The 19,923-nt window shown below is 43.9% G+C and overlaps 2 protein-coding genes across 2 annotated transcripts in view; one reads left to right on the plus strand and one right to left on the minus strand.

The window, feature by feature from the left end:
* EBPL (EBP like) lies at positions 1-17,132 on the plus strand. The gene is made up of 4 exons (XM_038392057.2): positions 1-135; positions 7,980-8,049; positions 10,093-10,231; positions 16,633-17,132. The coding sequence occupies exons 1-4, from the start codon at positions 1-3 to the stop codon at positions 16,871-16,873; spliced, it is 585 nt and encodes a 194-aa protein (XP_038247985.1). The 3' UTR covers positions 16,874-17,132.
* Positions 10,228-19,923, minus strand: part of ARL11 (ADP ribosylation factor like GTPase 11) — a 23,717-nt gene continuing 14,021 nt past the window's right edge. The window contains exons 3-4 of the transcript XR_006277721.1: positions 13,772-13,869; positions 10,228-11,350 (exon numbers count right to left, since the gene is read on the minus strand). The gene's annotated coding sequence lies outside the window, so the exon portion shown is untranslated. The remainder of the gene's footprint in view (positions 11,351-13,771; positions 13,870-19,923) is intronic.

The following is a 19,923-nucleotide window of genomic DNA, read 5'->3' on the forward strand; positions in this document are numbered from 1 at the left end:
ATGGCCGGGCGCGGGGCCGCAGCGGGCTCGTTGGCGTTGTGCGGGCTGCAGCTGGGGCTGGGCGGGCGCTGCCCCCCGGCCGATCGCTGGGTGCTGGGCTGGCTCTGCTACGACGTGCTGGTGCATTGCACGCTGGTGAGTGCGCCGGGCCCGCGGTGGGGTAGCGGGAGCCGGTGCTGCGGGAGAGGAAGGGGGGGGGGGCTGTTCTGGGGCATGGGGCTGGTGAGGAATGGGGGGGGGGAGACGCGGCTTCCCTAGCTCAGCCCCACCCAGGCAGGTATGAGCCAGACCCCCCGCCTGAGGCAGTTTGCCAGAAGCACTCTCCCCCCTTCCCCCCCCGGAAACCAAACACCGCCGCCCCCCGCGCGGTAAATGCACCCCCATGTCTCCGCTTCATTGGCAAACTGCTCTCCTGGCACAGACGCACTGTTACGCCTCAGGACTGGCTGTTCAACATTTCAGCGGCCCGCAGACCCAGGCAGTAACTCCAGCTGGCAGAGGGCCGCTTCCTACTTTATTAGTGGCCATGGCCCTATGAATCTGACTACCCTGGGCAAGAGCTTGGAGGCATCATGGTTTGCTGCTGGCCTTACAAGTCCTCGGCCTCTTGAGTCACTGAGGCTTCTGGTAGGATTTGATCAGTTTTACATTTTTAAATGCTTTGGAAGCCAAGTCAATGTGCCCACTCAGCAAGCTGCACCACCCAATGTGCTCACTCAGCAAGCTGCACCGGACAGGTGTGTGTGTGTGTGTGGGGGGGGGAACCTGCTGCAATCTTTTTTTCACAAGAAAATTAAGACCATGGAGTGGTGGTCGAACTTGTAGGCTGTGTCATCTTCTTAGAGCTTTGTAGCTGCTCTGTCAGTTTCAAGTCAAAGTCAGAATGATTTGTTTAATTGATTAGAAGAACTTACTGAAAACTCAGTTTTTCTCCCAGTTCATCCACAGAAAGATTACAGCTTCACTTGATGTTACAGAGAAATCTTAACTCCTGCTGAAATTTAGAGGCTAGCTGAAAACATTCAAGTGAAACTAGTTCTTGTATCCAGCCAAGCACTGGAAAAATCACTGTGTGTTTGAGATTTGGACCACCTATGTCCTTCGTAATCAAACAGCCTTTCACTTTTCACTTGTCTCAGTTATATTTTAGTTATATTTATATATATTCAGTTATATTTTATAGTTATATGTTATATTCAGCTCTTTTATCACGTCTGGGACATCAACCACAACACATGCAATTAGTTTCTCTGTGCTTCTGCAGCACATCATGACTTGCATCACTAAATCCTGAGACAGACCCATGAATCCAAGCACTATGCAATATCTTACAGGTGATGGGTCACTTCAACAGATGCATCTTGCCCATAGCATAAAATTATGTCCTGATTTTCAAAAGTCTTGCTGACTTCAGTGGGAGCTGAAGTTGCTCATCACCTTTGAAAATCAGGCTGTGAATGTGCAGGGCAACACTCCATTTAATACTGTAGACACATTTAATACAGAGTTCAGACTTGGTTGATATCAATATTTTACACATCTTTAACAAAGCATCCTGAAAACTTCTCAGCTGACAGTCAATTGCTTTCACAGAACTCCACCTGCCATCCTACTAGTTCCAGAAAGTGGCTTTGATCTCATGACAACACACTCCTTTAAGTTGATGCTAATGATTGAGCAATTTCTGAGGAATGTTATCCATCGCTGTCAACTACGTTCAAATTATGAGCAAGCACATGGGACATAAACATCAGAAGAATGTTTATGTAAGCCTGCACTGTGTCTTTCGGTGATCCCCTACAGCCTGTACTGCGGGCCATGAGATTGGGCACTGCTCTGCCCCTCTCCTTTCTTCCCCACAACCTGATGATGTTGGCTCCCATCCCTTCCTTCCTTTTGCTCAGGGCTGAACTACTGCGTGGAAGAGGTAGTAAGTGGAAGCTGGCAGTCTTCTCTGAGTTCCACCTAGCCTGACCTAGACTATGTTTTCTAGGTATCCCAGTGCCTTCCACATTAATTAGATTGGCAATAACATAGTCCCTAGTGGACTTCATAGAATCTCTCTCTCTCTCTCCTTTTTTTGGAGTTATAGAAATTTCTGCTTGGGGAGGCAGTTGTTGTGAATATAGATTCATAAATTCCAAGGCCAGAAGGGACCATGTTGATCATCTAGTCTGATCTCCTGTATAACACAGGCCATAAATTTTTCCCAAAATAAACCCTAGAGCATATCTTTTAGAAGAACATGCATTTAAAAATGGTCAGTGATGGAGAATCCACCATGAACCATTTACCAAAGGTCCCATGGTTAATTACTCTCACCGTTACAAATGTATGCCTTATTTCTAGTCCGAATTTGTCTATCTTAAACTTCCAGCCATTGGATCATGTTATACCTTTCCCTGATAGATTAAAGAGCCTATTATTATATATTTGTTCCCCATGAAGATACTTACAGACTGTAATCAAGTCACCCTTTAACCATCTCTTTGTTAACCTAAACAGATTGAGTTCTTTGAGTCTATTGCTATAAGACGTGTATTTTAATCCTTCTTGTGGCTCTTCTCTGAACACTCTCCAATTTATCAGCATCCTTCTTGAATTGTGGACACCAGAACTGAACACGCTATTCCGGCATTGATCACACCAGTGCTAAATACAGAGGTAAAATAACCTCTCTACCCCTGCTTGAGATTTCCCTGTTTATGCATCACAGGATTGCATTATGTCACTTACAGAAACTCTCTTCTATCCCTTCATTGTCTAGGAAGCATATATTCAGCCCTCTCAAAAACCCCAAACAGATGTCTCTTGCTATATGACCAAAAAGTCATCAAATTTGGGCTTGTTTGGACCAAGGTGAGGAGCAAGTTCCAGAGTCCTGGAGCCCTCACAGAGAATGCCCTGCCAGCCTCCCTAACTGCTATAACAGAGGAGATCTCAGCTTGAGTACCTCTCGAGGGAGGGATAGCTCAGTGGTTTGAGCATTGGCCTGCTTAAACCCAGGGTTGTGAGTTCAATCCTTGAGGGGGCCATTTAGAGATCTGGGGCAAAAAAAATTGGGGATTGTGCCTGCTTTGAGCAGGAGGTTGGACTAGATGATCTCCTGAGGTCCCTTCCAACTCTGATATTCTATGATTTCCTGACAGCAGCTGTGATGGCATAGCACAGGGAGAGAGGTGATCCCTTGAATAGGCCAGTCCCACCACTTAGAGTTTTATGGGTCATAACCAACATCTTAAACTTCACCCAGAGGCCAACTGGCAGCCAACACAGATCCTGGAACACTGGTGTCATGCTCCCAGTCTGATATCCCATTCAGTACGTGAGCTGCTGCATTTTGAACCTGTTTCAGTCTCCAAATGGTTTTCAGGTGTAGCTCCATATAGAGCTCAATGCAATAGTCTAGTATTGAGGTAGCAAAAGCCTGGATAACAGTTACAGAGTCTGCATCCAAAGGACAGGTCAGAACCTCCTAGCAAGACCCAGATGGCAAAAAACTGCCTGGCTTACTGCTGTAATGCTGTTGACAGACTGCAGCTTGGAGCATGTCTAAAAGCATTCCTGCACTGCAAACCCTATTCCCCAAAAGGACTCTTTTTATGCGTGCAAAAGTTTTGATGCTCATTCAGTGCTTGGCACCTCTGCTGAAGGTGTAATTTTTGATGGTTTTTGGGGCAGGTAACAAATTAAGGTTCCTTGTTCATTCCCTGTAGACCTCCAAACAGCAAACTGGTTTGTAATAACTTTCACTTTCTTGCTGACTGGGTTAGAGTCAAACCAAGGGCTTACAGATGAAAGGTTCCCTATTTCATTCCCATCCCCTCATTCCTCTTTCTTTCTTGTGCCCCCTCAGAGCCTCTCCATATTCTTGAACTCTTTCATCAGCTGCCAATAGGGGTTGAGCTTATCAACATTCAAATAAAAACCTAAAGATAAATATGATTGGGTCTTCATAGTGATTGCTGCTTCTCAGTTCAGTCCTTAACAGCTGTAGCAAATTAAATCTTTGGATGGCACACAATCAACATCCTTGCCCATTTTGTCCGAATGGAGACGGTACTGTGCGAGATGCATTGGCAGGAATGGTAAGTAAACTATTTGATATATATTGGCCTGGATCCTGGCTGATCTGATGCTTAAGCAAACTGCTGCTATGAGAAGCCACCTGTCTTCTTGTATGGTATGTCTGTCTGTCCATGTCCAACAATGACGTCATGGCAGCTCGTGTCTTCTTGTATCGTAGCACAGGTCCTGAATTCCTTCCCTCGTCTTTCCCAGCAGAAAATCAGTCTGTTCACTAGGGTCATGCGTTTAAAATGCAGGTCATTTTTCAGTGTCACTAGAAGTTTAATATTGAGATCAGGTATTTTTTCATTGATTTTGTTTCACAAAGAGTGTCAGTTGCAGCATATAAATAAAATATACCACAAGTGAAATGGCTAGATTTGTTTTAATGAGGTCTGATGACAAAGTGGGCAATGGGTTGACATTGTTGTGTTGGGATATATATACCATCCTGCTTCTGAAGGGATTAATGTGGGTCTCAAAGGCCAGTTAACCCACCTTGTTGCACCTAGAGGATTAATTAAAGCCCAGCTGAAGAAGGAGTTGGGTGATGACTGTAAAGAAAGGGAGCCTGGAGCAGAAGGGGGCTGTAGGGAGAAACTCTCTGGAACTAGAAAGTGGAGAGGTTAGGAGGGTAAAGGATGAAGCCCAGGGAGAAAGTTGGCCCTGGGATCCTTCCCTAAGTAGAGAAGTCTGGCAGGAGAGAGACAGAGCAATATGGGAGGTAGAGCAGGCTGCAGTGGTGTGCAACCCTGATAAAAGGATAAGGTGTGGCAGGTGAGAGAGACCTGGCAGGTGTTTGATGGAGGAACAGAGCAAGGGGAATTTGAGACATGAAAGGCCAAGCCTGAGGAGGGCAGAAATTGGTTTGTTTGTACTTTTGGAGTGGGATTTATTGGGGGCTTCTAGGGGAGATCCTTGCGAGTCCTGGCTCTGAAAAAAGGGTGAACTTAGAGAGGCTGTGGAAGAGACCTGCTGACACGCTACAGTAGGAAGAAGTCCAGGGAGGCAGCAGAAGGGAGTCGCTCGACGGAACAGACAGTGGCTGGAACCCACTGTAGCGGGGTGACCAGGGTTTCTCTACCAGCTACTGGTGAGGTGACAGAAAGCCCCTGAGATGGGGATAAGCTCAACTGAGAAGCCTGAGAGGAGGGTGTGAGGACCATGGGGCTGAAGACCTTTTGTAAGGATTATTGTAGGATTCTCTATAACCCCAGAAGGGGTAGAACTAAAATGTGAACTGTCCAGAGGCCCAAGTTGCGAGAAGAGGCAGATCAGCACAGGACTGGAGCAACCATCAACAAGGGGATGTACCAGCAGTGAGCCAACCATTTTACTATTGTCCTTTTCCGTTCTAATAATTGTATTACTGCTTGAGTTTTGGAATGTGACTTAGCAATACTAATACGTCACTAACATATCATTAGAAAAAATATTTAGCCAAGTGGGTTTTAAAAATATTAGGGGGGCAGGGATATAGGTTACTAATATATGCACAAGGGACTAATAGTGCTTCATTTTAAGTAGAACAGTTTGCTTGATCAGTTTTTGCAATTGGCCCAATATCTGCTTTAAAACGCTTACAACCCTATCCCTCTGTTTTTCTGGATTTCTTTTTTAAAATACAATTTATTCTGTGTTCTTGTTCAGTTTTGCTAATGCAGATGCAGCTGCTGCACAGAATTGTATTTAAAAAACAGGGGTCTCTGAGAATAGGAACCGCAGGTCAAGGGGCGCTTTACCATGTCATCAGAAATTAAAGACCAGGTCTGTGAACTTTACTGACAGGATTTCTTATCATAAAGACTAAACTAAACAATCTAATCTAGGAATTTAAATGGCCTCCATCACTGTAGTACCTGAGCACCTCATCTGAGAGTCCATCAAAAACATACTTAATGATAGATTTGAAATATAATCAAATTATAAAAAAAAACCAAAACCCTCTAGTGTTAAAGCTGAGAGTGGAATGACGAGAGTTTTGTGCTTTTTCAATAGTAATTCAGCCATATTGTACATGTTGTGGTTTTTGCCTTTGCTGTTGGGTATACGGGTTTCTCTTTGCTGCTTTCTTACTTATTATGTTCAATATGGATGGACAGAAGATTGGGCATGGAGAGTCCGAGAGTTCTGCTTTGCCTTGGATATGGTGACGTCCTGTTCTTTTGCCAGCCCCTGTGACTTTCTCTTCCTGCCTTTCTGTCTTTGCAGTAGGTGGATGAAGAACAGTTGCTGATGCAGTTGTGCCTCTCCCTATTATGTGTCATAGAATCATAGAATCATGTGTCATAGGGACCTCAGGAGGTCATCTAGTCCAACCCCCTGTTCCTCATTCCTTGCAAGAGGATGGAAGAATACTGAGCAAAGTGATGGGGAGGTCAGGATGGGGCCAGGGCCCAGAATGGAAAATTGTGCATCGTTGTCATGGCTGAGTTACAAATCCAGTACATTTTTCCAAATCTGCCAAGATGCAACCATATGTGTTTATGGTTTTTGTTTGTTTCAAACAGTCCTAATGAGGAACTCTTTCACCTCTAGAAAACCTTCTTTAATTCAGCCCAGGTTGTAATTCCCTAAAGCTGTTCTCACATGAAGGTTGTTCAGTGTTTTCTGAATGTAGAATGAACTGGTGGTCTCACTGCAGTTCCTAGTGGACAGATATCACAAAAATGAACACCTCATCAGATAATTGAAGATAAATGAACTATCCTATGCTATCTAGAGGTGATCCTTCCAGAACAGGGTTGCAGCATGCTGGTACAGCTCTGCAATGAAGCCTGCTCTTCTGGTGCCTGGGCTGTACTGCTCTGAGCAGAAATAAACACCTTCATCCTGCAGGGCTGCCAACCTGGAACTTTGCCCAATGCCACATTTGACAGAACTATTCCCTCTTGTCTCTTACTGGTGTTCCCTCCAGAGGGGCTGACATGGCATTCCCTGTTCTTGTAGTCATCGGTATGATCCCCTGCAACTCCAGAGCTGTTTATATAAATACATTGGTACTAGTCCTAACCACTGGACTTAGCTCTCACCAGAATTGATTATTCTTAGAATTTACTCATGGGGTAACCTTTTTTTAAATTGTAGCTAGAGTAAGGTCAGGCAGTAGTTCGTACCCTTCATGCTGTTAGTGCAAAGATAAAATTGAAAACAACTTTATATTTTCAGGGAGATTTCAGAGGCTGCTTGGGATTTGATTCTCTTACATTCTTATGCTCTGTAACTTTCCTTTCTCCAACTCCCTTTCACTTCCCTGTCACTGTTCTTACAAGCTTTTCCTGGCTTACTATGAAACATTCCTGGCTAACAGTTAACCATCTCTCCTCTTTTTGTTGCCACTGCACTCCTGTCAGAGCTCTCTTCCTTCACTCACCAACTGAATGCTTATGGAATACTTTTATGTTTTCTGACTGAAGGTGTGATATAAGTGCACAATTATATTATAGTTGACTCTGGATCTTGGGAAAGTGGGTTTTGTAGCCTGTTGAAATTTGCAAGTTTAAATGTCTTGGTTCTGATGTCAAATTTGTTGGACACCCACAATGTGTTTGCCTAGGGGGCTTATGCATATGAGGGAAATGGAAAAGAAGTGTGGAGAGTAGACCTAAAATAATACAGTTGATGCTTTACAGCTCGAAATGGTCATATTTCTTTAAACAGAGGGGTCTCAGGCACTACAGGATTACTTGAATGCATGCTGGTTGATTATTATATAAAATACATTGAAAGGCAAGTCCAGTATGTGGCACTGCTGCGGTGTTAACACACCGTATTTCTATATTTGTTAGTAGTTTCCTTATCTAATCTATGACATTCCTAGAATGTCCTACACCATATTCTGAGTGCGAATATGAACGTTGTCTTGCTTCAGTGAAATTAGAACATATTTCTGCCTTTTTTTCCCTCCTTAGGAGGCCCCCTTTGTGTACCTGTCTTTAATAGGAACAGTGGCAGAGTCAGACAACATATTTGCCTCTCTGTGTAAGTATCATTTTCATTTAATGATGGCAGGAATACTTGTCAGGTTTAGGGTGTGGTGGCACAAGGAACCGTAGGGTGCATATGCGGCCCCAACAGATACTGGTAGCCAAAGAATCCAATTTCATATGCATGGGGTGTATACACAGTAAGAGTGGATTTCATGTGGACAGTCACTCAAAGAAGAACAATTGTTTATTTTTATGTGTAGAAAAAGTTTTGAGGAACCAGAATCTCCTGGTAGTTTATATCCAACATTTGGTTTACTTTATGCCCTGATGGCGGTCTGGGGGAATGTCCCCTTTAGTCCAAACCATCTGTTCCAAAAACAAAACCCAGCAACCACTCTGCCTTTGAGAAAGTAAGGAGGAAAAACCAGCATTACTAAGGTCTAATGTGATTATACAATAGCCTCTGAGTTTCCTCTGCAGTAAGTTTATGCTGCTTGTGATGACATATGAGTGGCTAGAAACATACTGCTGGAGCAGCATTTTGAAGAGACTAATGTTTAGACTGATTCATTGCTTGTTAATTTAATGAAGACAGCAACATCATTTTGATTTCGTATCCCCTCCCTCTGTGATGAAGTCTAAAGTTGACATTTTGGGAACTTAATGCATCTAATTTTCTTGATATTTGTTCTTACTCTAAAGAAGTCTTGTTAGTTAAAATGCAGCATCTGTGACCCTTATATCATAATAGAGCTACAGAACAAAATGACAACTTCTGTTTTTAATCTTTTGTTTTGATAGGGGGCCTGATCCTGTCGTCTTTGTGCACCCAAAATGCATGGCTTAGAATGGGAGTTCTGGGTGCACAGAGAGTGCAGGATTAAGCTTACGTTCAGGGCAGACAGACAGGACTATGCCAATTTTCTTTTCAAAACCCTTTATGCTTGGGGCATCTGTACTATACTTCAGAACAATCCCAAATATGGTTGTGTCTTTGCAATGCTCTTTTTGCAGACACCAGTCCACATATTTAATAAACATACTATAGCTTGAACTGATAAAACTGAATAATTGTCTTTGCACTGCAGAAACGAACACAAACTTGTACATCAAATGGCATTAGTGAACTTTTCTGTCATTCTAACTCAATACAGACTGTCACTTAAGAACAGCTTGACTTACTTGACTTTCGTTTTTTTAAAGATTGTTCTCTTCCCTCCATGATGCCAGTGTGTTATGTCATTAAATATTGAATCCTATTTATTGAATATCTTTTCCATTAGGACAGTTTTTTAATTAGAAACTTCTGCATCTATCCACCTAGGTATTTCTGTGGCCTTCATCACCATAGTATAAGAAATCCCCCTTCAACTCTAGGGGAAATTATTTCTCTGTCAATTATGGTAACTGGATCTGGCTCTGTAGACAAATGTGTGCAGTCCATTTGCAGTTACTGCCTTATTTAAATGTTGATTCCTTATGGATGTAAACTAGAAAAGGAGTCCAATTCTTCCCTTATTTAATATAGCTAGTAGGGCTGCAGGTGTAACTGAGATCAGAATTTGGCTGGAGCACTGTAAAATATAAAACTAATTTTAAGGTTTTGGGGGAAATAGCTGAGTTCTAGAAACAAATCTCCAGGATTTGTCTAACCATTATTATCCCCAGTGGTTAACAAGCTTTTTCATTTTCCTCATGTGTACTTTAGGCATAAAGACAGCACAGATAAAGTCTTTTTCTAGATTTCAGTGGGGGGTGTTTTCCTCTCTAGAAGTTACCTGATGAACATGGATGCCTACATTCAGGGAAAAATTTCCTTTGAAAGAAACAGAAAATCTATATATTCCATCACTTGAGCAAACAAACAGTGGTAATCTTATTTCTGAAACACTTGGATGCTCACCTCAAACATCATTTCATAAAGTAAAATATTTGTCACTTAAGTCCATTGGGTGCTTAGCTCCTTTTGATAACGTTACGCATAATCTTCCATCAGTGTAGGGGAGCAATATTGTCTGTTCTCCCAGACTAAGGAGTTATCTTCTTGAATTGATTATACCAGTAACAGAATTAACTGTTATGTTAAATTTTTTAGGGAAAGAATATGGAAGAGCAGATGCAAGGTGGCTTTATTCTGATCCAACCATTGTGTCTCTGGAAATACTAACTGTTGTTTTGGATGGCTTTCTAGCTCTGATCCTCATTTATGCTGTTATCAAAGATAAGTACTACAGGTAAGTCCTGTTAGAAATCCGACAATTACTTGGTGCAAAGAACATGAATAGAATAGGTTCTTGCATCAGTACGTTGGCTGGGAAAAACTGTGTATTGTAAAAAACTAGGATCTGAAGTAACACTTGGGCTATTGGGCTGTCTTCAAGCTGCAGAAGTCTGGGACACAGGAGAATATTATGAAAGATGACATTGGACTATGCAGCTTTGTGTGCTATGCAAGAAGTTGCTTAATTTGTTTCTAGCGAGTATTTCAAGGACAATTGTAACATTAGGCAACCATTTTCTGCCAACTTTAAGGTCGCTTTATATAACCTGAGCCTCCACTCCAATGCTTTAGCACGTGCAAGGGTAGAGCCTGCAGCCCTAGATGAGTCCCTTTTGCTGATTTGAGATGATTGCAGGACAGCTACCTCCACCTGATACCTCCTTGAGAGCAGAGGATCTTTCACCCCTAGGAACATGCAGGCAGCAATTGTAACTCCCGGATCGATCAAGAGATCCTAATTATAGTGGCATTTAAATAATGTACGGTCTTAAAAGAGAAGGCATTACTTTTAGTCGCACCTGAACACATCTGAGGAAGGTGCCAAAACTTGAGCTACAAAGGTGAAGGGTGGGTAGTTATGTTCTTACTTGATATTATCGGTGTCTCCATTCATAGCTGTTCCTTGGAGCTACCTGCTAATGGTAGCCTGAAAGTCAGTGATCCCTGCTCTAAGAAGAGACTATTTGCTTTTTGAAGGGAAACCCAGGCCTTTGTTTTTTCCAAATACTGTCCCCTCCTGCATGGGTACCTAGCTCAGTTAGTTTCACTATAATTTGGTTTGGAGTATGTGCAATCTTGTTTTTCTTAGTTTCCCTCATTGGAGTCTTCAAGCACAGAAACTGGTGGTGGTCCCTGTGTGTATTCCACATGTGGGTACGCATGCACTTCATGCTCCTGAGACTGGAGAATTGTCAAGTAGCGTACGTTGGTCCACTCCTGTACCCTGACATTTCTCGTGCTCAGTAACCAGGGTATAACGTAAGGTGAGGTGTGGCCTGTCGGCCTCCCCGGTTCCTTCCGACCACCACATGGCCTGAGTTGGAATCCTCTGGGTCCGAAGCAGCTTCATCATCTTACCTGTAAACATATTGTAAATAGTTCTTAGAATTTTACTGTTTTTAGTGCTTTTCTAGTAGCTTTTTAGTTACTATAGAGTAGTTTTTCTCCACCTCAGGGACCCTTCCCGCTCCCCTCCCTACCCCCAGGAGAAGGTCTGTGCCCAGAGTTCTGGGGTTTAAGAACCGTATCTCTGGCCCACGTTCCTTCTCTGCCAGCAACAACTATCCACGCTGTCTTTATTGCTTGGGGAGGCTCGCATCTCTGCCAGGTTCAGCTTCTGCTGCTCCTTCCCTACCCAAACCCAAAAGGGAGGAGAGCTTCAACTGAGGATGCAGCTGATGGAGAAAGCCAGGAGACCCCAGTGAGATCCAGGTTGGGAGGACCCTCCTGTACATCAGCCTCAATCTGCAAGCAGCATCCCTCTGAGCACGATCTCTGGAGCAGAAGCCAGGTCTGTAAGGTCTAAGGACTCATTGTTTCCGGCCTCTCATTAGACTAAGGGGCACAGTGATGTACTTCCCCAGTGCACAAAATTCTCTGGCAGACAATCTCAGCAGACACTGCTCCACAGACCACGAGTGGGAGATTCACAATTCAGTCCTAAATGAAATCTTCACTCAGTGAGGAATGCCATCCTGGGACCTGTTCACTTCCCAAAAGAACAAGAACCTATACCTCTCCAGAGTAGTACTAGCTATACCTATACCTCAACCTGTACCTCTCCAGAGTAGTACTAGCTCAGGACTTCTATCATGAACAGAACATCTGAGGTTTGCCTTTCCTCCCATTCCACTGCTCCTCAGGTTCTGGGGAAAATTTGCCATGAGAAAACATAATTCTTTTTTATTGCACCCAACTGGCCACCCAACTGGCCCAGATAAATTTGGTTTGGTTCTGAACCTCCTCAGAGTGTCAACCCACTCTCCCATCAGCATTCAATCCTTCCCACTTCTGCTAATTCAGGAGAACAGTGGGATCAGACATTCCAATCCAGACTCTATGGACCTCATAGCCTGGTATTTGGATGGGCGTCAAATCTAAAGTGTTCATGTTCAGAGGACATTCAAGCTCTTCAAAACCATGCCAGAAAAGACACCACCAGAAGATATATCAAGCTGCGTGGAGGCATTTCTCTACCTGGATGCAACAGAACCAGTTCTTTCCAGACACAGCAGGTGTTCCTGTTATTCCAGACTACCTTCTTACTCTCAAGACATCGAGCCTTTCTATCAGCTTGCTTCAGGTCCACCTAGCAGCTATCAGTGCCTTCGACCCTCTGGTAAATGACTAGTTTAATTTTACTCACCTGATAAGAACCAGATTCCTGAAGGGTCTCTCTAGGACCTTCCCACCAGTAGTGCAACACCCACAATGGAACCTCAATCTCATTCTCTTACTAATTACAGAACACCCTTTGAACGTTGGCTATGTGCTCGATGTCGCATCTGTCCATGAAGGTAGCCTTCCCTGTCACTGTCACGTCAGACAGGAAGATGAATGAACTGGCAGCACTCGTGGCCAACCCGCTACACACCATATTCCATAAGGAAAAGGTTTCATAGATTCATAGATACTAAGGTCAGAAGGGACCATTCTGATCATCTGGTCTGACCTCCTGCACAGCGCAGGCCACAGAATCTCACCCACCCACTCCTACGAAAAACCTCACCTATGTCTGAGCTATTGAAGTCTTCAAATCGTGGTTTAAAGACTTCAAGGAGCAGAGAAGCCTCCCTCAAGTGACCCGTGCCCCATGCTACAGAGGAAGGCGAAAAACCTCCAGGGCCTCTTCCAATCTGCCCTGGAGGAAAATTCCTTCCCGACCCCAAATATGGCAATCAGCTAAACCCTGAGCATATGGGCAAGATTCACCAGCCAGATACTACAGAAAATTCTTTCCTGGGTAACTCAGATCCCATCCATTTAGTATCCCATCTCACGGGATTAGTCCTATTTACCCTGAATATTTAAAGATCAATTACTTACCAAAATCACATTATCCCATCATACCATCTCCTCCATAAACTTATCGAGTAGAATCTTAAAACCAGATAGATCTTTTGTCCCCACTGCTTCCCTTGGAAGGCTATTCCAAAACTTCACTCCTCTGATGGTTCGAAACCTTCGTCTAATTTCAAGTCTAAACTTCCTGGTGTCCAGTTTATACCCATTTGTTCTTGTGTCCACATTGGTGCTGAGCTTAAATAATTCCTCTCCTTCTCCTGTATTTATCCCTCTGATATATTTATAGAGAGCAATCATATCTCCCCTCAACCTTCTTTTAGTTAGGCTAAACAAGCCAAGCTCCTTAAGTCTCCTTTCATAAGACAAGTTTTCCATTCCTCAGATCATCCTAGTAGCCCTTCTCTGTACCCTTTTGCATTCACCCCAAAGGTAGTCTCCGACTTTCATATCAATCGATCAATTCACTTACCGGTATTCTTTCCAAAACCCTATGCTTCCAGTGAGGAGAGGAGGCTTTTTTTTTTTTTTTTTTAAACCCCTCGATGTCAGATGAGCTTTAGGTTTTACCTACAAAGAACAGAACCAATTAGAAGAATGCCTGGACTTATTCATCCCTGTAGCAGAGTGATGATGGGAACAAACGTTATCTGCTCAAAAGCTGCCTAAGTGGATCTCTGGCTGAATCATTTTCGCTATCAGTCCAGCTCCCTCCCCCAGATGGGATGAGGGCCCATTCCACTAGACCACAGGCAACCTCAATGACATCCCTTTGAGAAGTACCTGTACTGGACATTTGTAGGGCGCCTACCGGGTGTTCCATCCATACCTTCCCAAAGGATTACACTTTAGTTCAAGCCTCTTCCACAGATGCATCCACTGGGACAGTGATATTACAGACCTCTGTACTGCCCACATTCCTGCACCTCCCTTCTGTTTAAATACTGCTTATCAGTCATAGTCACCCACATGTGGAATACGCAAAGGGACCAGCACTTGAAGAAGAAGAAGAAATGGAGGTTACTTATTTGAAACTTCCAGTTACAGGTGTTTGGTCCCGATCTTTTTGTATTCCGCTACCTGCCCTCCATCCCATCTGCTTCGCATCACATCTGGGTTTGTGGTAAAGAAGGAACTGGAGCAGAGGGGGACAAACTACAGCCCCGGGCCACATCCGGCCCACAGGACCCTTCCCTCTGGCCCCCGAACTCCTGGGAGTGGGGTCAGGACAGGCTTGCAGAGGAGCCAGCCCAACTCCCCAGCAGCATGGTGAGCAGGGCGGAGGCTACCCTGACCTCTCTCTCCCTCCCTCCCTCCCTCACAGTCACAGTTACCCCCTGCACGTGGGCAGTGTGGCTGCAGCTCCAGCCAGGTGGCACAGCTATAGCGCGGCCAGACCTGGTGCTCCAGGGTGGCGCGGTCAGGGGGAGTTTGGGGTGGGGGGAGGCGAGGAGCAGGAGGAGTTGCGGGGGGGGGTGGTCAAGGGGCCTGGGCCCTGCTGACGGGAACAGGGGAAGAGCAAGCCAAGGCCCTCCTCCACCTCCAGCATGCTTGGCCCCTGTCCCCAGCGGCCAAGCCCAGACAGGGAGCGAGCCCTGCCCGACTGCCAGGGAGAGCAGCCAAATGAGCAGGGGAAATGCACAGGGAAAGGACTGAGCCTCCTTTTTCCCCCACCCCTCAGGTAATGTGGGGCAGGGAGAGCAGGGAAGGTTGGATAGGGGGCGGGGAGGTCTGAGGGGGGGCAGTCCGGGGGTGGGGAGCAGGGGAGATTGGATAGGGGCAGGGGTCCTGGGGGGTGGTCAGGCACTGGGGAGCAGGGGGGATTGGATAGGGGACAGGTGTCCCGGAGGGATGGTCAGGGGGCAGAGAGCAGGGGTGTTTGGATAAGATGCAGGAGTCCCAGGGGGCAGTCAGGGGTGGGGAGCAGGGGGGGTTGGATGGGGGTGGGAGTTCCAGGGGGCTGGAACGGGGGCAGGGGCCAGGCCAAGCCTCGCTCTTTTGGGAGGCATAGCCTCCCCCAACCTTCCCTACCTGGCCCTCCATACAATTTCTGTACCCGGTGTGGCCCTAGGACCAAAAAGTTTGCCCATGCCTGAACTAGAGAAATGGTCAGTCTGCACCTCCCCTTATACCTTTGATACTGAGCACAAGGAAGATCAGGGCGCAGGTGTGGACCCATGAAAGCTATTTGCCAATTTTCCTGTCTCAGGCACATGGAGTGCATGCTTACCTCCATGTGGAATACAGGTAAGGATCACACATCTTGAAGAACCTCCAGGTACAGGTAAGTAACCTCTGTTTTCTTAAAGTCTTCTTAGATTGAAAGTTATTTGGACAAGAAAATAAATAATAGGTTCATGTATATTTATATACACACAGGCACCTTGAATTAGGCATAGCACTATTGCAAAACTTCTATTTGCCAGACGGTCAGTCCTGTCTACCCGACAAATTCAGTAGTGTTGAGAACCTTGTTACCGGGCATGTTAAAAAGTTTTATTTTGTATGGAATCTAAATGTGGTTCTTTAGTATAGCTAGAAGCTGGAACCTAAGTGGCACTGGTAGATTAAGCATATTTCATCCACTGATGGTGGCTTAGTAAACTCTGTGAGTTTAATGTAAATGTTGCTTGTAATGATTAGCAGATCAAAAAAATTATCTGGTTAAGTTGTACAGGTTAAAAGGTATATTGGTGCTTTGACTGACTCTATCTGGCAAACAGAAGGATTGCAATAATCACCCACACATGGAATGTGCAAAGCGACGAGCACTCGAAGAAGAAATGGAGGTTAGTTACCTATAACTGGAGGTTCTCTGAGATATTTGGTCCCTATCTCTATAATGTGAAGCATTATATAAGTGCTAGTATAAAGTGGCCAAAAATTTGTTGACAATTTTTTTCTGTTTGAAAAATGCTGTTTTGTTGACACCAAAATATTTCTTGGAAAAACATAGGGTTTGACAAAAATTTCAGAAAGAATGTTTCTCAGGTCTTGGATGGGATTTTTGGTCAAAACAGGGGAGAGACACTCCAGAAAAAGATACTCACCTGAGATGAGATCCAGGTTCATGTCCCTGCTCTACCTAATTCAGAACAAGGACTTGAATTTGTGTCTCCCATGTTCCAGCTGAGTTCCCTAATCACCAGACTATTGGCTATTCTGGGGTGGGTTTCATGATTGTTTTGGGGAAAAAAATTTCAAAGGTGTTGTTTTTGTTCTGCAACAGAACTAAAATACATTTCAAAACATTGAAAATTATGTGTGAAACAATTGGTTTTCTGGACAACACTAATTTTTGTTGCCTAATTTTGTTCTTATTCCTCTTTACAGGCATTTCATACAGATTACATTGTGTGTTTGTGAATTATATGGTGGTTGGATGACGTTCTGCCCAGATTGGCTCATTGGAAGTCCTAACCTAAACACCAGTAACTGGCTTTATCTGTGGGTCTACCTGGTATTTTTTAATGGCATATGGGTAGTGATACCTGGACTTTTATTGTGGCAGTCTTGGTTAGGACTTAAGCAAATGCATCCTGAAAAATCAAATACTAGAAAGAAGATTAGATGAAGATAAGCCCACTTCATTAACCCCATTAATTGAGAGATTTTAAATTGTGAGTGGAAGCAGCATTATTGTTTTTGCAGAGACGCAATCAACTGTTTGTAGATCACATGTAAATTTTGTTGTAGGACATTGTATTTCAGGCTGATCCTTTCTTAAGAGGAGGAAAATAATTTACATAATCAATGAAGTATATAAAAGTACTCAAACCATTTGCCATATTATTACACTGCATACAATAATAAACAATATATTTTATAACAAAGTGGTGTGCAGATCTTTTTCTTTTATTCCCTCCTCAAAAGAAAAATGTTCTTATCCCACTGGAATCCTTTAACTGCCTGAAGCAAGCAAGCCGTGAAATAATCAAGTTGGCTTTAAGACCTGATTCCAGAGCCCTTCAATCTCTAAGTATCATCAAAGTTCAGAGTTTCATTTATATCTGAAGCAGATTGTTTCTCAAATGTCAAGACTCCTAGCAACAAATTTTTACTTATATGGAAAAGTATTAGTAATGCAATCTGTCTACTTAAGATATTAAATCTGAATGAGAACTTCCTGCTTTATCTGTGCCTCAGGAGAGGGTTATGATAAATGCCCTCTGCCTTTCCTTCCCTCCTCCCTCAATCCCTCTAAAAATGTCCATTTCACAATTTAAACAGACCTGACTGGCTCCAGGGATGTATTTGCTTCTGAGTGTTGAGACTGCATATATGATTTTACACTGGATTAATCATTTCAGGTGCTGGTGAAATTTTACCTATACTATATTCCTAAAATGTTTCCTCTGTTTGATTTCATCAGTTTCATGTTCACAGATTAATTCACAAACTGTGGAGACTAGGTAAGCAGCAGCATTCTTTGATGCAACTAACGGCTTATAACAAACAAATGAGTCATTTATTTTGTTCAGAAAAATCCATATGCTTTACAGAGGGTATATGGAAGAGTTTTACCTTCTTTTCTTTTTCCTTATCAGGGAAGAGGATAAAGTATGTGATATCTATACATTGGTTAATGTGGCTCACTCTTTACAGGGGAATCATAGAGGACTTTGCCGTGAGCCCCATGGAAAGGGAAGCATATTATTCCAGTATTCCACAATTTGCCTGGGAAGCTGAGGCAGGACAGTGTATCACCCCAAGTGCAGCTCTTCTGCCTGGCTTATAGGGCGGCAGAGCCAAAGCTCAGTCCACTCCCCACCCTTGCGAACCCAGCTGAAGTTGCTGGTGCAGTGGCTCTGCTTCCCCTCATGCAAGGCAGGTAGATAATGCAGTAAAGTAAAAGGGCACCGTATTCCCCATGCAGGCCTGCAGAATGGATTATGAACTAGCCCCAGATAAAGAAAAATCAATCCCCTGAGCATTCTTCATTACAATACTTTTTAAATTAGATGGTGGGGTTTTGTCAGTTACTTTGAGACCACATTGCTCTTTATTACTCGGTATGTTTGATCCTTACACTTGAGCAGGGTAACTTGCGATGTCCAGAAAAGGATTATTTTTGGAAGTCCAGGCAATATTTTAAGTGCATGTAAGGACACTGCCACCACAAAACATTTGCTGCTAAATCCTTTAGTCAAGTACTACTGTCCCAATAACTGGGCTAACTGCATCTCTGACCTCTCCCTGAAGTGGGCCCCCATCAGGTCTCCAACCACTGGCCATCACCTCTCTTGGGGTGGACTCATGATTTTCCCACTCTTAGACCAGGCCTTGAGCTGCTAGGCCCTGGTACTAGCTGTGATATCCTCAGCAGGTCTGACTTATCTTTAGTGCCTGCAGTTCTGCCCCTCGGGAGCTATGACCAGTAATACCCAATGACCAAACAGCTTTCTCAAAGCACTGTATTGGTTATTTAGAATCAAAGCATTTCAGAGAAAAACATCTTAAAATGATAGCCAGTCTGAAGGCATGCCTGCCTGTCCCTAAGGCTTACCACCTCCTGGAAGCTGCAGAAGGTCCCAGCTCCTTCAGATATTGCTGCAGGACCTGTCTCTGTGTCCATGTCAGTCTGTTCCCCACACAAACAGCTCACTGGCAACTCCCCATCCCTCTCTCCAGAGAGTCTTTGTAACCATGTAGTGGTCTTTTTTGATTTCTTGGTTCCCAGCTTTGGCAAAAAGGCTGAGTTTCTTTGGGCTGGAGCCTGGAAGTGGCATCTTCTCTGCTAGTAGCTTGTAATTGCCCCCTAAGTGTGTGTTTTTGGAGGCTGCTTATCCAGACCCATTCTGTGGCTTTTCTGGGGGGTGGGGTTTCCAACAGCCCGCTCTTAAGATAGATTGATACATTGATATAGGAAAGTCCTGTAACTCAATATAGCTATACAGTGACTGTCTCATTAATACCATAGATACCTGGTCAGTAAAATTATTATACATTAGTATTGCTAAATTACATCCACCATTGCTACTACTGCCCCACTCAGAGAAGAGTAAAAATACTCTGTGATGCGCTGTTCGAAATAATTCTCTATCGTTGAAACTCATGGATTATTGCTGTGAGGTATGGACGTCACTGAGTAATAAAGTGAAGGATAGATTGTCTTAGTTTAGTTTGTTTGCTTTTAGCTTATCATAGTCTCTGTTTGGGAGGTGGTGGGAAATTGCTTATTTAAAAAATAATCTGATCTGTGTTGCATTCAAGAAAATAGTTAAAGTTTTGCTTTTAAAAAAAAAAAAGGCAACTAAAATAGCTCAAACTATTCCAAAGAGGAGGGGAAAATAACTATCAAATCCGTGTATACCCTGGAAAATGTACATAGTGTCCCTTACCAACAGCATTACAAAATCCTTTATGGTGTCTCAAAGGGAAAAAGAAGAAAGGGATTTTTAAAGTGAGACGTGTTTCCAAAGGAGGAAGAGTCCAAACAGATGGTGTTGCACATGGAAAGAGCAACTCCACACACTGCAATGCCTTAGGGAGTTGAGAAGAGAAGGGGAAAGCGCACAGGCCGAGACTGTAGGAGAAGAGAGAATGGGTAAAAAGCAGGTAGCGATAGTCAGAGAGGCAGGCTGGAGAGCATTAATCTGAGAGTCAAGGAACTAGGAAGTGAGA

This window comes from Dermochelys coriacea, chromosome 1 (genome assembly GCF_009764565.3).
Source record: "Dermochelys coriacea isolate rDerCor1 chromosome 1, rDerCor1.pri.v4, whole genome shotgun sequence".
NCBI classification, from domain to species: domain Eukaryota; kingdom Metazoa; phylum Chordata; order Testudines; family Dermochelyidae; genus Dermochelys; species Dermochelys coriacea.

What these genes read in the sequence shown, in the direction of transcription:
- EBPL (XM_038392057.2), top strand. Translation starts at nt 1, where the DNA reads ATGGCCGGGCGCGGGGCCGCAGCGGGCTCGTTGGCGTTGTGCGGGCTG. An exon ending in TGCTGGTGCATTGCACGCTG is followed by an intron (nt 136 to 7,979) that starts GTGAGTGCGCCG and finishes TTCCCTCCTTAG; the next exon opens with GAGGCCCCCTTTGTGTACCT. An exon ending in ATCAAAGATAAGTACTACAG is followed by an intron (nt 10,232 to 16,632) that starts GTAAGTCCTGTT and finishes TCCTCTTTACAG; the next exon opens with GCATTTCATACAGATTACAT.